Source organism: Scyliorhinus canicula, chromosome 2 (genome assembly GCF_902713615.1).
Source record: "Scyliorhinus canicula chromosome 2, sScyCan1.1, whole genome shotgun sequence".
Classification (NCBI taxonomy): domain Eukaryota; kingdom Metazoa; phylum Chordata; class Chondrichthyes; order Carcharhiniformes; family Scyliorhinidae; genus Scyliorhinus; species Scyliorhinus canicula.
The window spans coordinates 126,656,706-126,677,637 of record NC_052147.1 but is presented as its reverse complement, the minus strand read 5'-3'; the positions used below and the strand labels follow the sequence as shown (position 1 = coordinate 126,677,637).

Below are 20,932 nucleotides of genomic sequence, written 5' to 3'. Positions count from 1 at the left end.
ATTCCACTCCTGCAGGACATGGTGGATCCTAATTCCCACCAGAGCCCCCCCCCCCAGTCTCCACCACCCCCCCCAGTCTACACCACCCCCCCCCCCCAGTCTACACCACCCCCCCCCCAGTCTACACCACCCCCCCCCAGTCTCCACCACCCCCCTCCCAGTCTCCACCACCCCCCTCCCAGTCTCCACCACCCCCCTCCCAGTCTCCACCACCCCCCTCCCAGTCTCCACCACCCCCCTCCCAGTCTCCACCACCCCCCTCCCAGTCTCCACTACCCCCCTAGTCTCCACCCCCCTCCAGTCTCCACCCCCCCTCCAGTCTCCACCCCCCCTCCAGTCTCCACCCCCCCTCCAGTCTCCACCCCCCCCTCCAGTCTCCACCCCCCCTCCAGTCTCCACCCCCCCTCCAGTCTCCACCCCCCCCCCAGTCCCCACCCCCCCCTCCAGTCTCCACCCCCCCTCCAGTCTCCACCCCCCCCTCCAGTCTCCACCCCCCCCTCCAGTCTCCACCCCCCCTCCAGTCTCCACCCCCCCTCCAGTCTCCCCCCCCCCTCCAGTCTCCACCCCCCCCTCCAGTCTCCACCCCCCCCTCCAGTCTCCACCACCCCCTCCAGTCTCCACCCCCCACCCCACCAACAGTCGCCCACTTATGTGTTGTAAATAATTTTGCCAGGTGTACAGAGTTGCTGCTATTGTGCTGGTGCACAATAACCTACCAGTGATTCTGTTTTATTTTTTATTGTTTTTTTTTATTATTTACTATTTTCTTTTCTTTGGTATGTTTGGGTGTGCCCTTCTCTTCTATATATGTATATATATTATATATATGTCTCTTATCCTGTGTACATAACGGTAAATATACTTTGTTCAAAAACCCAATATAAAACATTTATTTTAAAAAATGAAACAGTTTGCATCCCATTAATAGGACACAAATGAAGCCATGCCCGATCATCCACAATACCAGTGGGAAGTCATACCCGTCCAGAACACGTCTGGACCAGTGTGGTGTGTAAAAGTCAGTACTTGCCTTCAGGCCTTAGGCAGCTCACAGAGATGAAAAGAAGATGGGGGCCTCCAGTGACTTAACCCTGGAAGACCCTGTGTGGCACTGGGTGAGTGGAGCATCAACCACATGGATCTTCTCTGTGCAACAGCATCCAGGATGATGTTGTTCCTGATGCAGTAACTTTGCCCAGGTTTTGGGTCCTCAAGCACCAGTTGTGAGGAAGGGTAGGGGGGATAGTGTGAAGGAGCATGGAGGTGTGATGGTGTAGAAGTGGGTGGCGCCAGTGCTATATTTCTGGAAGGTAAAATTATGTTAAATGTGATAGAGGGTATGGGGAGGGGTAAAGGGACAATGGTAACCAGTAGAATGGGAGGGTGAGGGTGCAGTTGGGAGAAAGGGTGTCAAGGGCTGTTGGTGAAGGTGCAGAATGTGACACATCTTAAAGGGGATGGAAGGATGAGGATGGTTACAGGAATACGATTTTTTGGAAGGAAGGGGACCCCTACATTTGATGGGGCGGAGAGTGGTCAGTAGTTATGGGGGAAAAGGGTGTGGATGACTGGAGAAGAGGAGAAAATACCATGGCTGGGCCAATATCAACTATGCAGAGTCTCATGGTGGAGATCGAGATACTGCATGGGGGTTGGGTCAGCAGGAATGTCACCTCAACTGAACAACTAAGGGGGACTTCAGCTTATAGTTCCCACAATGCTCGGGGCCCTGGAGCATTGCGTGAAAGGAGTAGGGCTGTGGAGAACGCGGACAAGGGTCTGGACAAATGCATTTGTCTCCCTGCAGATGTCTCATCCAGGAGAGGCGATGTCCCTAGTAATATGAAGTGGGGGTGGGCAGTGTACAGACTTAAGAACTATTGCAATTGTGCTTTAATCATGCCTACTGTGGTGTAAGCGAAGTATATTTACAAAGTGTCACAACATTAACAATGATAGGAGGTTCGACACCGATGCAACCTCAGGTGAAATAAAATTCTCCCTGATATCTACAAGTATATAAAACACAAACACTGGATAAACTCAGGTCTGGCAGTATCTGGTGAACTGCCTCAGGTGGTGGTGAACTGCCTTCTTGAACCGCAGTAGTCCATATGGTGTAGGTACTCCCACAGTGCTGCTGGTTTTGACCCAGCGATAGTAAAGGAACAGAGATATATTTGCATGTCAGAATGGTGAGTGACCTAGAGGGTAAATTCCAGGTGATGGTGCTCACATGTATCTGCTGCCCTTGTCCTAGTGTGGCACAGTAGCTAGCATTGCTGCCTCACAGAACCTAGGTTCAATTCCAACCTTTGGTCACTGTCTGTGCGGAGTGTGCACATTCTCCCAATGTCTGCGTGGGTTTCCTCCGGGTCCTCCAGTTTCCTCCCCCAGTCCTCCCCAAGATGTGCAAGTGAGGTGGATTGGCCATACTAAGAATTACCCCTTCATGTCCATAGATTCGGTGGGTTACAGGGATAGTGGGCGAGATTCTCCGAAATGGAGACTACGTGTTCGCGCCATTGTGAACGCTGTCGCGTTTCATGATGGCGTGAAACGGGTGCGGGGACAACCGATTCTGGCCCCCACAGTGGGCCAGCACGGCACTGGAATGGTTCACGCCTCTCCAGCCTTCCTTCCCGGCGCCAAATGGGTGCCGCGCCAACCGGCGCATGCGCGGGGGACTTCTTCAGCACTCCAGCTCTGAAGCAACATAGCATGGGGGTTCTAGGGCCGGAAGCAAAACAAAGTAGGCCTGGGGGGGGGGGGGGGGGGGGGGGGGGAGGCCGGCCCGCCGATTGGTGGGCCCTGATCACAGGCCAGACACCATCGGAGGCCCCCCCCCGGTAAAGGAGAGCTTTTCCCCGCCCACAGGACGCCCCCCCCCCCGACACTTCACGCAGAGTTCCCACCGGCAGCAACCATATGTGACCGGTGCCGGCGGGACTCTGCCGCTGCTACGCGGCCTACCCGGGCCAGAGAATCAGCAGCCGCACCTCGGAGAATCGCGCATCGGGGTGGCGTGGCCGTGCCGATTCTCTGGCACGGGGCTAAGAGAATCGCGCCCAGAGTGGGGGAGTAGGCCTAGATAGGGTGCTCTTTCGGATGCTCAGTGCAGACTCAATGGGCCAAATAGCCTCTTTCTGCATGGTGGAGATTCTATTCTATGATTCTAGATTGTAGTGGTCATGGGTTTGGAAGGTGCTGCCTAAGGAGCTTTGGTGAGTTCATGCAGTGCACCTTGTTGAAGGTAGGCACTGCTGCTACTGTGCATCGGAGGTGGAGGGAGTGAATGTTAGTAAAGGGGTGCTAATAAAGCTGGCTTCTTTGCCCTGATGGTGTCGAGCTTCCAGCTGTTGGAACTGCACTCATCCAGACAAATAGAGAGTATTCCATCACACTTGTACCTTGTAGGCGGTGGACAGGTTTTGGAGAGTCAGGTGGGGAGTTACTCGCTGCAGAATTAATAGCCTCTGACCTGCTCTGCTCTTGTAGTCACATATTTTGTCCAGTCCAATTCAGTTTCTGGTCACTGGTAACCCCCAGGATGTTGATAGAGGGGGATTCAGTGATGGCAGCAATGACATGGAATGTCAAGGGGTGACACAAAGGAGCGAGTTGATTGGCAAGTAACTCACCTCCTGATTATCTTATTGGAGATTGTCATTGCTTGGCAGTTGTATGACACAAAATATTACCTGCCACTTGTCAACCCAAGCCTGGATATTGTCCACGTCTTGCTGCATTTGCACGTGGACTGCTTCAGAACATAAAATAGCAACAGGAGGGGGCAGCACAGTGGCACGGGGGCAGCACAATGGCACAGGGTTAGCACTGCTGCCTCACGGCGCCGAGGACCCAGGTTCGATCCTGGCCCTGGGTCACTGTCCATGCGGAGTTTGTACATTCTCCCCGTGTCTGCGTGGGTACCACCCCCACAACTCACTCTAAATTGCCCGTTAAGTGGAAAGAAAGAATTGGTTACTCTAAATTTAAAAAGAAGAAAAAAACAATATGAGCAAGAGGAAGCCATTCGACTCTTTTGAGCCTGCTCCGCCATTCATTATGATCATGGCTGATCATTCAACTCAATAGCCTGATACCCTTCCCAGTGCTGTATCTAACTGCTTTGAAAACATTATCCTCAACTATTTTGTGGTAGCGAATCCCACAGGCTGACCATTCTTTTGTGTGGACATATTTCTCCCTCTGTCCCTAACAGTCTGCCCCATATCCTCAGACACCCCCAGCATCAGGAACATCCTACTTGCATTTGTTAGAATATTAAGGTTTTTATGAGTTTCCTGCTATGAGATCCCCCCTCATTCTTCTGAACTCCAGCATATACAATCCTAACTGACTCACCTCTTCTCAGGTCAGTGCTGCCATCCCAGGAATCAGCCTGGTAAACCTTCTCTGCACTCCCTCTGGAGCAAGAACATCCTTCCTCAGATAAAGAAATCAAAACTGCACACAATGTTCCAGGTGTGGGCGTACAAAGGCCCTGTATAATTACAGCAAGCCATTCCAGTCCCTGCCTCCTGCAATCTAATCCTCTTGCGATAAGGCCAAGATACAACTTGCCTTCTTTACTGCCTGCTGTACCTGCACACTTCCTTTCAGCGAATGGTGTATGTGATCACCCAGGTCTCGCTGCACATTCCTAGCTCCTAATTTATAACCATTTAGATAACCGGTCTTCCTGTTTCTGCTAGCAAAGTGGAAAACCTTACACTGATCCAAAGTATACTGTATCTGCCATTCACTCTGGCAAATAGTTCCCCATGGACATCAGTCCCAGTTCTGTCCAGGTGTAACCCATTCAGTTTGTACACAACCCTCAGAACTGGTGACCCTTCCCCTCACACCATCTCTTCAGCCCTGTATTCAGCCAATGTATCCTGCTATTTCTACTCTGACTAGCACATGGTGGAGATACAATTTCTCAACTTTCTTCGTAAGTCCCTACATTCGGCTTTTAGGACCACATATCTTCTTTTGCACAAATGTGTACCATGACCACTGGCTGTTAAGCTTCTTCTCTCTCTTTCCTCTTCCCTCCCCCCCCCCCACTCACCCCAGAATGTCCTATAACTACTCAGACATCTTTGACTCTAGCACCAGGGAGGTAACATACCATCCAGGAGTCTCATTTTCAGCCACAGAAGTTCCCCTCCGCAGCAGAACCAACTGTTATCCAATTAATTTGGCTGATGCTGCTTTCCCCAGAGAGGTCATTCCCTTCAACACTATCCAAAGTGGCATATCTATTTTGCAGGGGAATGGCCACAGGAATTTCCTGTACTGCCTCACCTTGTTGCTCTGCCTGATGATCATCCAATCCCCTCCTGCCTGTAGAGTCTGAGCCTGCGTTGGGACCACCTCTCTATATGTGCTATCCATGATATTCTGCACCTCGCAGATGCTCCACAGTGTCCCCAGCCACCGCTTCAACTCAGGCTTGCAGGAGCTGCAACTGGAGACACTTCCTGCACTCATGCTGGTCCTAAGACATTGGAAATGGCCTTGGCTTCCCACATGGAACAAGAAGCAAACCACAACTTTGGGCTCTCCTGCCAAGACTTGACCTTTAAATTAAATCTTTGGAAGATGCTGGATATCAGAAAATATCCAATTCTCTAGGGCCCTTCTTTCCTGGTCCTCATTACTATCAAACATAGTCCTTACAAACTATAAAAACCCTTTCAAACTACAAGTGATGACAATAGCAAATACTTACCCCACATTACCCACTACTTGCCAATCAACTCACTCCCTTGTGTCATCTACTGCTGCAGCAGGAAAAGACCATGATCAGAAGGTCTAAAAGTCAGAAAGCAAGGGGAAAAAGCAAAGAACACCTCTTTCCCACTAAGGTCCAAATTCCCAAAGCACACACACTCTGGCTATGCCTCACACCGAATGTGTGTCTCACACTTACAAACCCCTATCTTTAATCAATCTGAAATGACTGACACACCAGTTGAACTTCAAAAGTACTCACACCTATTGAGGCCCTAAGCAGGCTTCAGATGATTGAAAGTTAACTACCACTCAGTTATCTGTATCAACTCCTTATTAACCTTTTAACTGGATTCCAGTCATCAGCAAACATCCCCACTTCTGACCTTATGTTGGAAGGAAGGTCATTGAAGAAGCATCTGAAGGTGATTGGGCCTGGGACACTATGAGTAGCTATTAAGGAGTGTTTACATTAACTTTTTTTTTCCAATTAAAAGTCTTAACTCTTTTTAGCACAATAATTTGCTTGAATATTTCATGCAAATACATGATTTGTTGAACCATCATCTGTGGAACTGGTTCAGACATCACTTAAACTGCAAATAAACTGTACACCTGATCTCAAATGCCAAGAGGAAATGCTCCTTTGCATCTTACTACTACATATGTTACATTTGTAAAGTCAATGGAACCCTAGACAAGTATCACTTTATTGCTTAGGTATTGGATGAATGCTGGATTAGCATCACCGTCAAAATTTATGATTGTTTTATGTGGTTTGTATATTTTGCTAGATTTGCTCAGCCCTGGTGCTGAATCAGATATAGTTATGGAAGACGGGAGTGATGACAATGACGGTGAAAAAAACAGTGCGCTTATCGATGACATGGAAGAGTCCATATCTCATGACTCTGAAATATTAATCCCAGGGAGTCATGGTGATGATGGTGACATGCAGGACCATGAACACGATGATGCAAACCGCACTATAAGGTTAGTCTGTAATTATAGTATGCAAAGGTTGTTGGAAAATAGACAGGTGCATTTGCTTTAGCTATACGTTGTAAATATTACATGTTTGCAGAAATATGCATGCCATCTAATGTACTGGGTTAAAGCTGCCGATTTCATTCCATAATATGACGAGTCTTAGGCAATACTCCTGGTCATAATGTCACAACAGTAAAGGTACATGGAAGAAAGAGGACAATTTTGGCAAGGTACCTGCTTCTCTGTTGTCTCTGAGCAAAAACTGCTTGCATTTGTTAGACACCTTTACAGAGAAAAAATGCCAAACAATAATAGGAGAATTAGGAGAAATAACCAGGAGGATCAAAGAGAGTTGTTTTAAAATAGGGAGAGTTTTAAAGTGGTGGACATGTGTAGAAAGTGAGTTCTAAAGATTAGGATGGAAATGGCTGAAGGTTTCATGACCAGGAATGAGAGACCATGGACAAGAAAGTATCAGAAGAACACAGGACATTAATTGGTTTATGGGAATGGTAAATAATGCAGATAGCCAGATATCCTGACTCATGTTCAGAAAAGCATGAAATGAGCCATTAGGTTAGTAAACAAAGATGAGTATTTTGAATTAAGTGAATCAGAATTGGGAGCTGGTGGAGGTTGGTAACGCCAGGAGTCAAGGACACGAGAAAGAGGATGCAAATGACAGAATTTTGGACAAGTTGAAGTTTATGTACAACATATCTCAGGAGGACACAGAGAAGCGAGTTGAAGGGCATTGAAAATAATAGAAATGCTGATAGGGCTTCGGTGTCAGTAATGGAGAGTAATAGGGTGGACACTTTGTTGTCGAGCTGGAAGCAGGCAGGCTCAGTGATAGTTTCAATATGAAATTCTTCTCAGGGTTTAGATTAGGAACATAGGAAAATGGAGCAGAAGTAGGAAATTCAGCCTTTTGAGCCTGCTCCGCCATTCAATCAGATCATGGCTGATTTTTTCCTGGTCCCAAATCCACTTCCCTACCTGTTCCACATATCCCTTTAACCTGTTTTGTTTGCATCAGAAGTATATCTATCTCCTTCTTGAAACCATTTAATGACTCAGACTCCACCGCACTATGGGGCAGCGAGTTCCACACATTCACCACCCTCTGCGAGAAATAGTTCCTCCTCTTCTCAGTTCTAAATCTACTGCCTCTCAACCTATACCTGTGACCTCTCATTCTTAGATTGCCCCACAAAGGGAAACCTTTGGTCTACATTTAATCTCTCCTCCTATGTCAGCCCTTTCATACCCGGAATCAATCTGGTGAACCTCCTCTGAACTACTTCCAACAACACCACATCCTTCCTCAAATAAGGAGACCAAAACTGGACACAATACTCCAGATGAGGTCTCACCAAAACCCTATACAATTGCAACAACACTTCTCTAGTTTTATATTCCATTCCTTTGCAATAAATGCGAACATTCAGTTCGCCTTTTTAATTGCATGCTGTACCTGAATACCGACTTTCTGTGATTCATGAACAAAGCCACCCAGATCCCTCTGCCCCGGTGTATTTTGAATCTGTTTTCCATTTAGATAATAATTTGCCTTTCAATTTTTTCACATGGTCAGTTAACAAAGCATAAAATACGAGAGAAAGGAAAAGGCATAATACTGGATTGTCCTATATCATATTATTGTGGCTACATTCAGATGAAAACCTTTTCCTTTAACTAGATACATGGTAGACCAAATGACACATTTGATCATGTTCACAGCCATTTGATCATGTTCACAGATAAAGATTGCACACCGTCAGCATATGTTGTGATTTGTGTTATTCCTGAATCTACTAAATTAAAGCAGTTCATCATTTAACAAGAACTGAGTATGCCACGTTGCTGAACATTTTATATGGTAATTGTATATGAGGGTGCATAGAAAAAAAACTAAATTCTTTCTCCATCCTAAGAAACTGCACAGCATCAAAGATGATCAGTTTGTAATTAGAATAATAGTGAAAGATTGGCGTGCAAAAGACATTTGCAATACTGTTAATCTGGAGAGGATGAAGAAATTATGTCACATACAATGTCAGAAATACCTCATGGGCTTAGGGCACAGGTTGTAAGCATACTTTTGAACAAAATGGTGAATTGGGCAAATTATTGCTGTGGCATTACATCTTTCTATATTACAGAGTAATATTTACAGCCTTTATGTTGATGAGACTCTGGTTCCTGAAGACTCACCAGTACCTACTTGTCCAGAATGTAGAACTGAAAATGCCGCATCATTTTGCTCATGTGGATGACAAGCGTTTCTGTTCACAAGTCTTTGTTTTGTTCTGTTGTGGTGTGGTTCATCTTGTTAAAGGAGGTTGGTGTGTGTTCTGCCTTCACACAGACTTTTTTTCTCAACATTCGATACAGCAAAGCAAAAGAATAAATAATCTTTTAAGGGAAAATAAATCATGAGGGAGATAGTACTCATGAAGTACTTGATAAATTCCAAGATTGACATCAAATAGGCGGCTACCACATCTAGACCACTGGCAAGCATCATTAGATCAAAGTGGGTTCATCAGATTTGTCAAATCTCAGTCTGTATAAGGATTCTCTTTATCCGTTTTTACTGAGCAGAGCACTTCTGTTTCCCAGACTGATAAACAGGGCACAGCTTGACTCTACACTTGTCAGGCACAAGTGTAAGACTGCTCCTTCCTTTGCAATCTGTTATTTTCTAGTATAGAAGTTTGAGAGGATGTATTAACATGCTTAACCTGGACAAGACTCTGTAATTACTTCACAGAATTTGTCATTGTTTTATGTAGTGGCCCCAAGATTTGCTTCACTGAATCCTTTCTTCCCTTTCCGAATGTAATTGGACCCATATTTATTTACTATGGTATGTATGGAATGCTGTCCTGTGGTCTCGTGGAAGGAAATAAGCAACAAACTAAATGCTGCACAATTATAGACTCATTTAGTGGAACTAAAATCTCTTCTACCAAATTCTTGAGAGCTCCTTTCCTGTTTGCAACAACCCATTAATAATGTAGTTTGGCTTTTGGCTGGTGGAATGTCTCAGTACCACCACCTCAGCTCTGTCTATTATATCAGCCCATTATACTGGTCACTTTCTGCTTCTTGGTCTCACCCAATCATTTTCCTGATTTGATTTTTTTGAAGAGTACTTCATTGCTGCCCACATTATCAAGAATCTTTAACAACATTAAAGCTGTTTTTCATTCGTAGGGACACACAAGAATATATGTTGCACAAAATGAATAGCACCGGGGCATTTGGGATGTTGTGCGCTTTTTCTCTGGCGAGTACTATCACCCCTGACACAAACTCAGTAGTCCACTGGGCTATTCCAACAAGAGATAAGCTTGTGTTCCTGTCCTGACTTTGTATCTCTAATTTTATTTCAGGGCACTGAGTATAATTATGTACTTTGTCTTTTTATGGCTGTACTGAGTCAATCTTACTTCACCCTAATGAACAAGTGGGCATTAGTATTATATACAGGAGGGTAATCAATTTAAACGGCCCCAATTTCTTCACTCATTACCAGTGAGTAAACAGAAAGGTTTATTTTTAAATTATGATCTCTCCCTTTATAAATGGTGATGTATTTTCCATAACCCTTACATTTGGAGTGTTCCAATCCTCTATGAATAACTTGTACAGGAAAGCCAAGGTAAGATAAAATAAAATGGATAGATTTTCACACACACATGCAAGAGAGATTTTTCAATGCCCGCCCCCTTTTTTGCACTCACACTAAAAATGTGGGATAAGGTAAAAGAAAGAGGATTCAGGGCACGCCCACAATAAAATACACGTCCGGGTTTTACATACGTTCAGAGTCCAGAATCAGCAGTCTAATGGAAGGTTTGTTCCATTGCGATGTTGATTGATTGTAGGGTGATCCAACTTTCACCCGAGGCCTCCATGATGGGAGAAGACACAAAGAGTGAGTTAGTCTGGGAGACATGGGTTGCAGCATGGCTGCAGTTTTTGATGAGAGCCAGAGTTGTTTTGTGATGGTAAGATGATGGGCAGCAAAGGCTGCTTCCCTGGAGCTGCCATTTCCTTTGGAGGTCCAACAATGATGGACCATAACGTCCAACGACTGCGTGGTTAAAGGAAGTCTTGTGTATCGACCGTGACATCGTGTAGCTGGAGACAATTTCTCTGATTTTTAAACTGCCACAGGAAATTGTGTCCAATCTATTTTAAACTAATGATTTAAAATGCACTTTTAATTGTAAGATAATTGTGCAATTTAAAGGCTATTAAAAGTTTTCCTATGACTTAACATAATTCCACTGTAAATGGCTTGCGATTTGAACTCTGACTTCCTCAAATGTTCAATATGTGCAACCTAAACGTACTTTGTGTGAAGTGATGTACTGTAGCCATGTATTTTGCAATTTTATTCTGCTAATTAGCTGCTACAAATGGGGTGAATGCCTTAAGGTCATTACATGGCAGTAAATGGAGCACGAGGGAAGCCAATACTCTGAACTACATATTGCCTTACAGAATTGCACAACTTGGAAATTATGTCAAGCTTCCCATTTGGTTAAATTTTGCTAAAACAATTTTGTAGATTAAAGTTTTCTAATAGATAACGTGAAAGCCAAGTTGATGGAGAACATAAAAGTAATATATAAGTAACGCTCCCTAACAATTTATACGTGAAAATGTGACATTGAAGGCTCGCCAGAGTTATTTACAGAATTAGTTTATAAGTATGCTGAGCATTCCCATTTCGGAAAGCAAGGTGGCTTCCAGCTATCATCACATTAGTAAAATGCTGACGCTAGCTGCTGTTTATTTTGTTGAGAAAAATCTATTTACAAAATAAATATAATTTATTTCCAACCATTCGTTCCTTGATAAATAATCTTGCGATTTTATCCTGCTACGTGCAGAGCAATTTCTTTTGCATGAAGATACCCAAGGGCCCTGGTTCCATTGTACATTCCTGGGGGGCCGGTTTAGCTCACTTGGCTAGACAGCTCATTCATGATACAGAGTGAGGCCGGCAGGTTCAATTCCCATACCCGCTGAAGTTATTCATGAAGGCCTTGCCATCTCAAACTTGCCCCTCATCTGAGCTGTGATGACCCTCAGGTCAAATTACCACCAGTCAGCTGTCCCCCCTCAAAGGGGAAAGCAGTCAATGGGCATCTGGGATTATGGCGACTTCACCTTAGCTTACATTCCCAAGAAGGATGATAAAGTGGTGTTTCATTGTTAAATAATTGTGTCTAAATCTTTACATATTCACAGGCTAATACATCTAATCTACCAGTCATCACTGCAATGTCTCATTTTTCAGTGACTGTCAATTTAGCAGAAGAGATAAATGGAGTACCAATATGGGTTTTCTCTGCACACTTTTCCTATTCATTCTAACTCTTGTGTCAGTTGAAACAGGGAATATTGTGAATATTTCTATCACAAAATGTCTGAGGCAATGCAGTTTGCTTTTATTAGCTGCAGCCGTTCAGATTGTGATTGTGTTTTTTGACTTTAACGAGCATGAGTTCCCTAGACACAGATTGTGCCTTTGTGCAGTAGACCAGGGAAGCGATTCTCCGTATCCCCAGCCGCGTGTTTCTTGGCGGTGCACTGTTCGCTGGTGGGATTCTATCTTCCCTCTGCTTGCCAATGGGATTTCCTATTGAAACCCATGATGCCAGGAAATCTGCAGACGTTGGTGCACTGTCGGCGGGAAAAATGAATCGCAATGACCGGCGAATTCTGGCTCTGATATAAAGGTTAGAATATTCATTAATGTCGTAATTCTGCTCGCTCTGGAGCATTTATGTTCTGACTGCCCATGTTCTACTGCTCCACTGTGAAGATGCACCTCCTGAATGTTGTGTAAAATGTTTAATCTGTCAGTCAGCTAAATAGAAAACCCATAAGCGTGTGTAACAGCAGCTTGTCCTGCAGAGAGAAAAAGACCCTATGGTGAGATATTAGGAAGAACAGGTAAATGGAGTGTAATTAATTGGGGAAGGCAAAGATCATGAATACAGGTTGTAGTGATCCTCGCCTGAGCGTGAACAGAAGGGGCTGATGGAAAATGGAAGTACCACCAGGGGGCAGCACGGGGACATATAAGAGTGACGTCGAAGGCCCGCCCTCGCTCACTTTGGCTGGAGAGAGAGGGGAGCAGGACAGGACGGAAGTTGAGCTCAGGGCTGCAAGTGTGGTTAGGCCTAGTTGCAGAGCATAGAAAAGCAGTGTCTTTACAAGTGCCATTCTGTAAGTAAAAGCTAACAAAGTAATTTATTGTGGCAAACAATAAACCATCCTTCAACTGCTGAATGACTTCTAGCATTCTTTTAAGAAACATAACATGGTACAGGAGTGGCTTCTTTGAACAGAAAGAACCAACACAACCAGCAAAAGCAACAGGCCGGCCGTCCGACTGTGGAAGACTTCGCAGCCTCTCAACTCCAGATGACCTTCTGAAGCAATGGATCACATGCTACGTCCAGGGATGATGAGAACGGCAACTAAAAAAAAAAAGTGAAAAAGGGGGATGTAGTTATCCTCGCCTGAGTGTGAACAGAAGGGGCTGATGAGAAATGGAAGTACCACCAAGGGGGCAGCACGGGGACATATAAGAGTGACGCCGAAGACCCGCCCTCACTCACTTTGGCTGGAGAGAGAGGGGAGCAAGACAGGACGGAAGTTGAGCTCAGGGCTGCAAGTGTGGTTAGGCCTAGTAGCAGAGCATAGAAAAGCAGTGTCTTTACAAGTGCCATTCTGTAAGTAAAAGCTAACAAAGTAATTTATTGTGGAGCACAATAAACCATCCTTCAACTGCTGAACGACTTCTAGCATTCTTTTAAGAAACATAACACAGGTATAAATATTCAAACCTCAAAATGTAAGGAAATAATTAGAAGAGAGAATATCATAGTGTTCAGCAGAGAAAGTAAAAATGAGAAAGGAATGATTGGGGGAAAAATGCAAATCTGGATCGGCGCAGGCTTGGAGGGCCGAAAGGCCTGTTCCTGTGCTGTAATTTTTGTTTGTTCTCTTTGTTCTTTGCTATTGTTTTTTATTTGGTGGAATTTAATCCACGAGATAGGATCTGCCGATGGATCTGAAACTTGACAAGATTCCCGAGTGGGCAGGAAGAGGATGGTTAATTAGGCAAAGTAACATGTTACTCCCTACACCATGAGCTTCTATTTTACACAATAATCTTTCAAGTTGAACCTTATCAAATGCCTTTTGGAAATCTAAGAACAGTATATCCAGTGGTTCCTTTTCATCCATTCCTTCAAAGAACTCCAATAATTGGTGCCTTTGTGCAGTAAGGATTCTCTGGTTCCCCAGCTGCGTGTTTCTCGGCGGTGCTCTGTTCACTGATGGCGGGATTCTGTCTTCCCTCCACTTGCCAATTGGTTTTCCCATGAAACCACCCCATGCCGCCGGGAAACCCGCATGGGTGCGCTGCCAGTGGGGGTGTTCCCTTTCACAAAACCATGTTGACTCTACCTGATTGTCTTGCATTTTTCTAAGTGTCCTGTTACAACATATTAGTAGTCAAGGAGGAGTCTGGAAAGGACAGTCAAACAAATGGTTTATTACCAAAAGTGAAGTATGTGCAAGCGCAGTCGCAGTCCCAGTCAGGCGTCTCTGCATCTCGGCTCCTACCTAGGCCAGCTTTTATGGAACTGAATTATCTAGCCCACTGAGGAGCCTCCGCCCCTCAGCAGGGGAGCTCATAATCCACGAGGCTCATGAGGAGATTAATCGGGCCATCCCCATGGGTCCCTTGCAGGTTATAGCATTCCCCTCTCAAGTCCGTAAGTCCCTCTGAAGAAAGAGGAGCAGCAGGGCGTCTGCTCCTCTTCGCCCATGACTACACTTCCAGTGGCTGTGGGGCTGGGTAGGGGGGTGCGTAGCGCGTCAGGAATGCTGTGTCCTCGATGGCCGTCTAGGGGACCAACTGGTGGCAGATCCCTGGCCAGGTCACCATTGGAAACCTTGGATGCCTGGGTTTCCATCTCCGAGGCGGAGTCTGCCACCTCTCGCATCTTGGTGCTGGTGCCCCCAGTGGGCGATGCCCCTTGGCCTCCGTGTGTCGGGGCACGTGGCTGAGAGATGGTTCCTCAGGTTGGGATTGGCCTAACACTAGCCTCCTTCTCCTTAGGCAGTCAAGGTGCTTCCGCACCGTTCGGTCCCACGTCTTTACCTGAAACAAAACTGGTCCGATCTGCTGTACCACCATGCCTGGAATCTATCGCACACTGTCCCCGAAGTTTCGAACATACACTGCGTCCCCTAGTTTAATATACAGATCCGCATCAGCCTGTCTTCGCTTCACCTCTCCAGGTCCTGGCTACATTGTACTTTCCCATCAATATCAGGGAACATGAAGCTGAGGCCGGTCCTGAGCCTCTGGCCCATAATCAGTTCTGCCGGTGCTACGCCGGTGGCGGCACGTGCTATGGTTCAATAGCTGAACAGAAATCTTGACAGTCACGTCTCCACGGACACCATAGCCTGTTTCTTCATCCCTCTCTTAAAGGTCTGCACTGCTTGCTCGGCCAATCCGTTTGAGGAAGGGCGACACAGGGCTGTGCGGATGTGCTGCACCCTGTTTGGCTTCAAACCACTCAAACTTGACTTCTGGTGGCAACATGAAGGTAGAGGTCATACGTCAGGTAGCTCCTGATAGTCTTTGTTTTTTCAATCTTTATGCCTGGTCTCAAAGGTACTTCCTCTTGTGGGAAGTTCTTTTTTTAAATAAATTTAGAGTACCCAATTATTTATTTCCAATTAAGGGACAATTGAGTGTGGCCAATCCACCTACCCTGCACATCTTTGGATTGTGGGGTGAAACCCATACAAAGAGGGGAGAATGTGCAGACTCCACACGGACAGTGACCCAGAGCTGGGATCGAACCTGGGACCACGACGCCGTGAGAAAGCAGTGATAACCACTGCGCCACTGTGCCGCCCTTGCTGTTGGAAATTCTAAGGAATCAGTGGAATGTTAAAGCTGTAGAAGAAAGGTCAGGGAAGGAAGGGGGTGAGTGAAAGTCGGCCGCGAGTGTTATTGTGAGTCCAGCAGGTGGAAAGATGGCAGGTGTTGGTTTGTCAGGTGGGGCCACTCCCATTACGCTGAAACTCTGACCGAGGGAGTTTCAAAGGCTGTTCACCAAACATTTAGAGGTGCATCGGAGGTAGATGAAGGCCTTGCTGAAAGAGCTGGTGGAGGAGACGCTTTCCCCACTAAAGGCTATATTGGTGACGACGCCGATGGAGGTGCGGGAGCAAGGAGAGAAGGTGAAGGGGGTGGAGGAGGTGTTGTCGCAGCTTAGCGACCAGTTCACCTCAATGGGTGAGGAGCTGTTGGCGGTCAAAAAGAGCCAAAGTGGAGGACCTGGAGAACAGGTCGAGGAGACAGAATTTGAGGATCATGGGCTTGCCCGAGGGGGTGGAGGGCTGGAGCCATATTCACCAAGTTGATGGGGGAAGGGGAAGAACCCTCCCCCTATAGCTGGACAGGACCCATCGGTTGCTCCGGCTGAAGCCTGAAACGAATGAGCCACCGACAGTCATAGTCTGCTTCCATGGTTACCATGTTAAGGACAAGGTTTTGTGTTGGGTGAAGTAGAAGTGCGATTTGAAGTGGGACGGAGTTGGTATATGTATATACCAAAATCTGACGGTGGAGTTGGTGACACCACAGTTGGCCTTTGGAGGGGTGAGGGCAGCATTGTATAGGAGCGGGGTGAGGTTTGGAGTGGTCTACCCAGCCAAGGTGTGACTGACTCACAATTTGAAGGACTTCTACTTTGAGGAGGAGGCAAGAGGCGTTTGTGAAGACTGAAGGACTGGGACTGAGATGAGTTCTGGGATTTGGTCATGGATGGTGTGGACTGGTATCTTTTTTCTTTGTCCACTGGGTTTTTATGGTATTTTTGGTGCGCTTCTCTTTTATTCTGTGGGTGTAGTCTCCCCACTCTGGCTGTCTGGTTGGGGGTTGAAGTTTACCTTTGGTGGGAGTGTGGGGGTGGGGTTGGAGGCGGGCCCGGTTGCTGAGGACGTGGTTGAGAGGAGGAGGGAGCTCTGGCCGGGGTCACCGAGCAAGCAAACGAATGTTGGCTTGTGAACAGGAGTATGGTGGGGGAAGGGCCACGGTCGTTGGAGCCAGATTGGACAGGTTTCGAGGGGCCTGGGAGATATGAATGTTGGGGGGAGAGGATCGATACTGGGTGAGGTCTGGGGTAGTGGTGATGGCGGATAGAAGAAGCGGGGAAGGGGGCGGGTGAGAGACCCCAGTCAGAATGGTGACATAGAACATTAGGGGGACCGGTGAGGAGAGTAAGATTTGTCGCACGCTTGAAGAGTTGAAAGCTGATGTGCTGATGCTGCAAAAGACAATTCCGAGAGTAATGGACCAGATGAGGCTTAGGAAGGGTTAGGTGAGTCAGGTGTTTCATTCAGGGTTTGATAGTAGGGTCCAGGACTGGCAAATTTGGTGGGCAAGTGGGTGAGGTTTCAGATGGAGAAAGTGGTGGTGGATCAGAGGGGCAGGTACGTAATTGTAGCGGGTGCTTTGAAGGGGAGGTTGGTGGCGTTGTTAGCATATATGCACCCAAGTGAGATGCCTCAGCATTTGTGAAGAAAACGCTGGCTGCCATTCTGAATCTGGATGCCCATGAGTGGACAGGTCCCAGCGCGCTCACTGACCCCGTCACTCCCCAGGGGAGCGAAGGAGTTGGCTGGGCTTATGAGGAAGATGGGAGGGATTGACTCGTGGAGATTTTTACACCCGAGGGATTGAGAGTATTCGGCTTTTTACCCGGTTCCCGATGATTGATTTTCTTTTTGCGGTGGGGAAGGCGTTGTTAGCTGGGGATAAGGTGGCAGAGTATTCGACAATGTAATTTTGGATCATGCTCCATGTTGGATGGATGTGGTCCTGGAGAAGGGGTTGGCTCAGACACCGAGATGGAGGCTGGATTCAGGATTGTTGGTAGACCAGAGTTTCTGTCAAAGGGTGGGGAAGGTTATTGAAGAGTTTGTGGGCTTTAACTGAAATGGGATGTCTCACCTTTAGTGGTTTGGGAGGCTCTGAAGGCGATGGTGAGGGGGGAGGTGATTTTGTATAAGGCCAAGTGGATAGGGAGGAGAGGAAGAAACACCAATGGTTGGTGGAATAGATTTTGGAAGTGGACGGGAGATCCGCGGGGGACCTGCACCCGGGGCTCCTGGTGAAGAGGAAGGAGCTCTGGATGCCGCTCCAGGTTGCTCTGGTGCTCCCTCATCGTAGCTCCAGTGACCAGGACGTCTTCCAAGTAGACCGCCACATGTGGTAACTCTTTCAGATGTTCTCCATAGTGTGCTGATAAATTGTGCAAGCCAATGACACTCCAAACAGCAGTCTTGTGGAATCATAGAGGCGGCTGTGGGTACTGAAAGTTATGTACTGCCTGCAATCAGCGTCCCAACTCCAGCTGGAGATAGGCATGGCTCATGTCAAGCTTGGAAAAGGAATGACTCCCAGCTAACTTTGCATATGAATCTTCTATCAGCAGCATTGGGTACCTGACCAGGTGGCAGGCCTTGTTGATGGTCAATTTATAGTCACTGAACAGGCGTATAGTTTTGTCAGGTTTTAGCACCAGGACTACCAGTCTACTTCTTTGCAAGGTTTTATTACGGGACTATCAGTGTACTGTTTTGTCAGGTATTAGCACAGACTACCAGTGTATTGTTTTGTCAGGTTTTAACGCAGTAGTCTGTGCTAAAGCCTGACAAAACCGTACACTGACAGGTTTTAGCACGAGACTGTCAGTGTACTGTTTTGTCAGGTTTAGCACGGGACTCTCAGTGTACTGTTTTTGTCAGGTTTAGCACGGACTCTCAGTGTACTGTTTTGTCAGGTTTTGGCGCGGGACTATCAATGTACTGTTTTGTCAGGTTTAGCACGGATTACAAGTGTACTGTTTTGTCAGGTTTAGCACGGGACTCTCAGTGTACTGTTTTGTCAGGTTTAGCACGAGACTGTCAGTGTACTGTTTTGTCAGGTTTTGGCGCGGGACTATCAATGTACTGTTTTGTCAGGTTTAGCACGGACTCTCAGTGTACTGTTTTGTCAGGTTTTGGCGCGGGACTATCAATGTACTGTTTTGTCAGGTTTAGCACGGATTACAAGTGTACTGTTTTGTCAGGTTTAGCACGGGACTCTCAGTGTACTGTTTTGTCAGGTTTAGCACGAGACTGTCAGTGTACTGTTTTGTCAGGTTTTAGCACGGACTCTCAGTGTACTGTTTTGTCAGGTTTAGCACGGACTCTCAGTGTACTGTTTTGTCAGGTTTAGCACGGACTCTCAGTGTACTGTTTTGTCAGGTTTAGCACGGACTCTCAGTGTACTGTTTTGTCAGGTTTAGCACGGACTCTCAGTGTACTGTTTTGTCAGGTTTAGCACGAGACTGTCAGTGTACTGTTTTGTCAGGTTTAGCACGGGACTCTCAGTGTACTGTTTTTGTCAGGTTTAGCACGGACTACAAGTGTACTGTTTTGTCAGGTTTTGGCGCGGGACTATCAATGTACTGTTTGTCAGGTTTTAACACAAAATTACCAGTGTACTGTTTTTTCAGGTTTAGTACGGGATTATCAACATACTGTTTTGTCAGGTTTCGCACGGGACTATCCGTGTTATGTTTTGTCAGACTTTGTTCATCATGGCTTTGTTCATCAATCAAGCCAAGCTCAAGAGCGTACTACTATAATAACCAGAGTTTTAACTATTATAACTATAATAATTAAATACTATACAATACAAAATTACCACCAACATGTCACCTATTCCACCAGAGGCCCAAGCATCCTGGACCACAAATAGCAAACATGCCTGCTGCTCGATCGCCCGCCCACACTTTGGCAAATCTGACCACAAAGCTGTGCTCCTGCTCCCAGCTTATAAGAAAAAACTGAAGCGGGAGAATCCATCAAAGAAAATTGTGCAACATTGGTCTGAGGAATCAGATGGTCTCCTACGGGGCTGCTTAGAGTCAGTGGGCTGGTCAGTGTTTAAAAACTCTGCGACCAGCCTGAACAAGTACGCCACTACAGTAACTGACTTCATTAGTAAGTGTGTAGAAGACTGTGTGCCAAATAAGCAAATCTGCGTGTTTCCCAACCGGAAACACTGGATGAACAGGGATATCCACTGCTTGCTGAAGTCTAGGTCTGAGGCATTCAAGTCAGGCGACCCTGATCTATACGAGAAAGCCAGATATGATCTAAGGAGATCCATCAAAGATGCCAAAAAACACTGTACACTGGACTAAGCTCTAGTCCCAGGCTAGCCACACGGAGCCCCGCCGACTATGGCAAGGTCTGCAAGACATAGTGGGCTATAAGATAAAGGCATGTAAAATCGCCGGCTCCAACGCACCTCTCTCTGATAAGCTCAAAGCGTTCTTTGCACGCTTTGAGCAAGAGGTCAGCGAGAGCAACCATCCACCCAAGAAGCTTCAGATGAACCTGTATCTGAGGCCACCGTTACAGACGTCAGAGCAGCCTTCTCGAAGGTCAACCCACGGAAAGCCACTGGCCCGGATGGGCACTCGGGTTTTGCGCGGATCAGCCAGCAGGGTATTCGCAGACATCTTTAACCTCTCTTCACAACAATCTGAGGTCCCGATCTGCTTCAAGAAGATGACCATCATCCCTGTACCAAAGTAAAGCCAAGCAGCGTGCCTTAATGACTATCGTCCAGTGGCTCTGACATCCATCATCATGAAGTGCTTCGAAAGGTTAGCCATGACATGAATCAACTCCAGCCTCCCGGATTGCCTTGATCCACTACAGTTTGCCTACCGCTGCAACAGGTCCACAGCAGACGCTATCTCCCTGGCCCTGCACTCAACCCTGGAACACCTAGATAACAAACACACGTGTGTCAGACTCCTATTTGTTGACTACAGCTCAGCCTTCAACACCATCATTTCTAAGAAACTCATCTCTAAAGTCCGTGGCCTTGGCCTGGGCTCCTCCCTCTGCGACTGGATCAAAGTACTTCCTAACACACAGGCCACAATCAGTAAGGATAGGCAACAACACCTCCTCCAAGATCATCCTCAACACCACAAGGTGGTGTCCTCAGCCCCCTACTATCCTCCTTGTACACCTATGACTGTGTGGCCAAATTCTCCTCCAGCTCGATTTT

General features: G+C 46.6%; 1 protein-coding gene across 1 annotated transcript in view; it reads left to right on the top strand.

Moving 5' to 3' along the window:
• Window positions 1-20,932, top strand: part of prkd1 (protein kinase D1) — a 419,619-nt gene that overhangs the window by 345,740 nt on the left and 52,947 nt on the right. Inside the window, exon 7 of the mRNA XM_038786278.1 lies at window positions 6,540-6,738. Coding sequence (XP_038642206.1) covers window positions 6,540-6,738 — 199 coding nt within the window. The remainder of the gene's footprint in view (window positions 1-6,539; window positions 6,739-20,932) is intronic.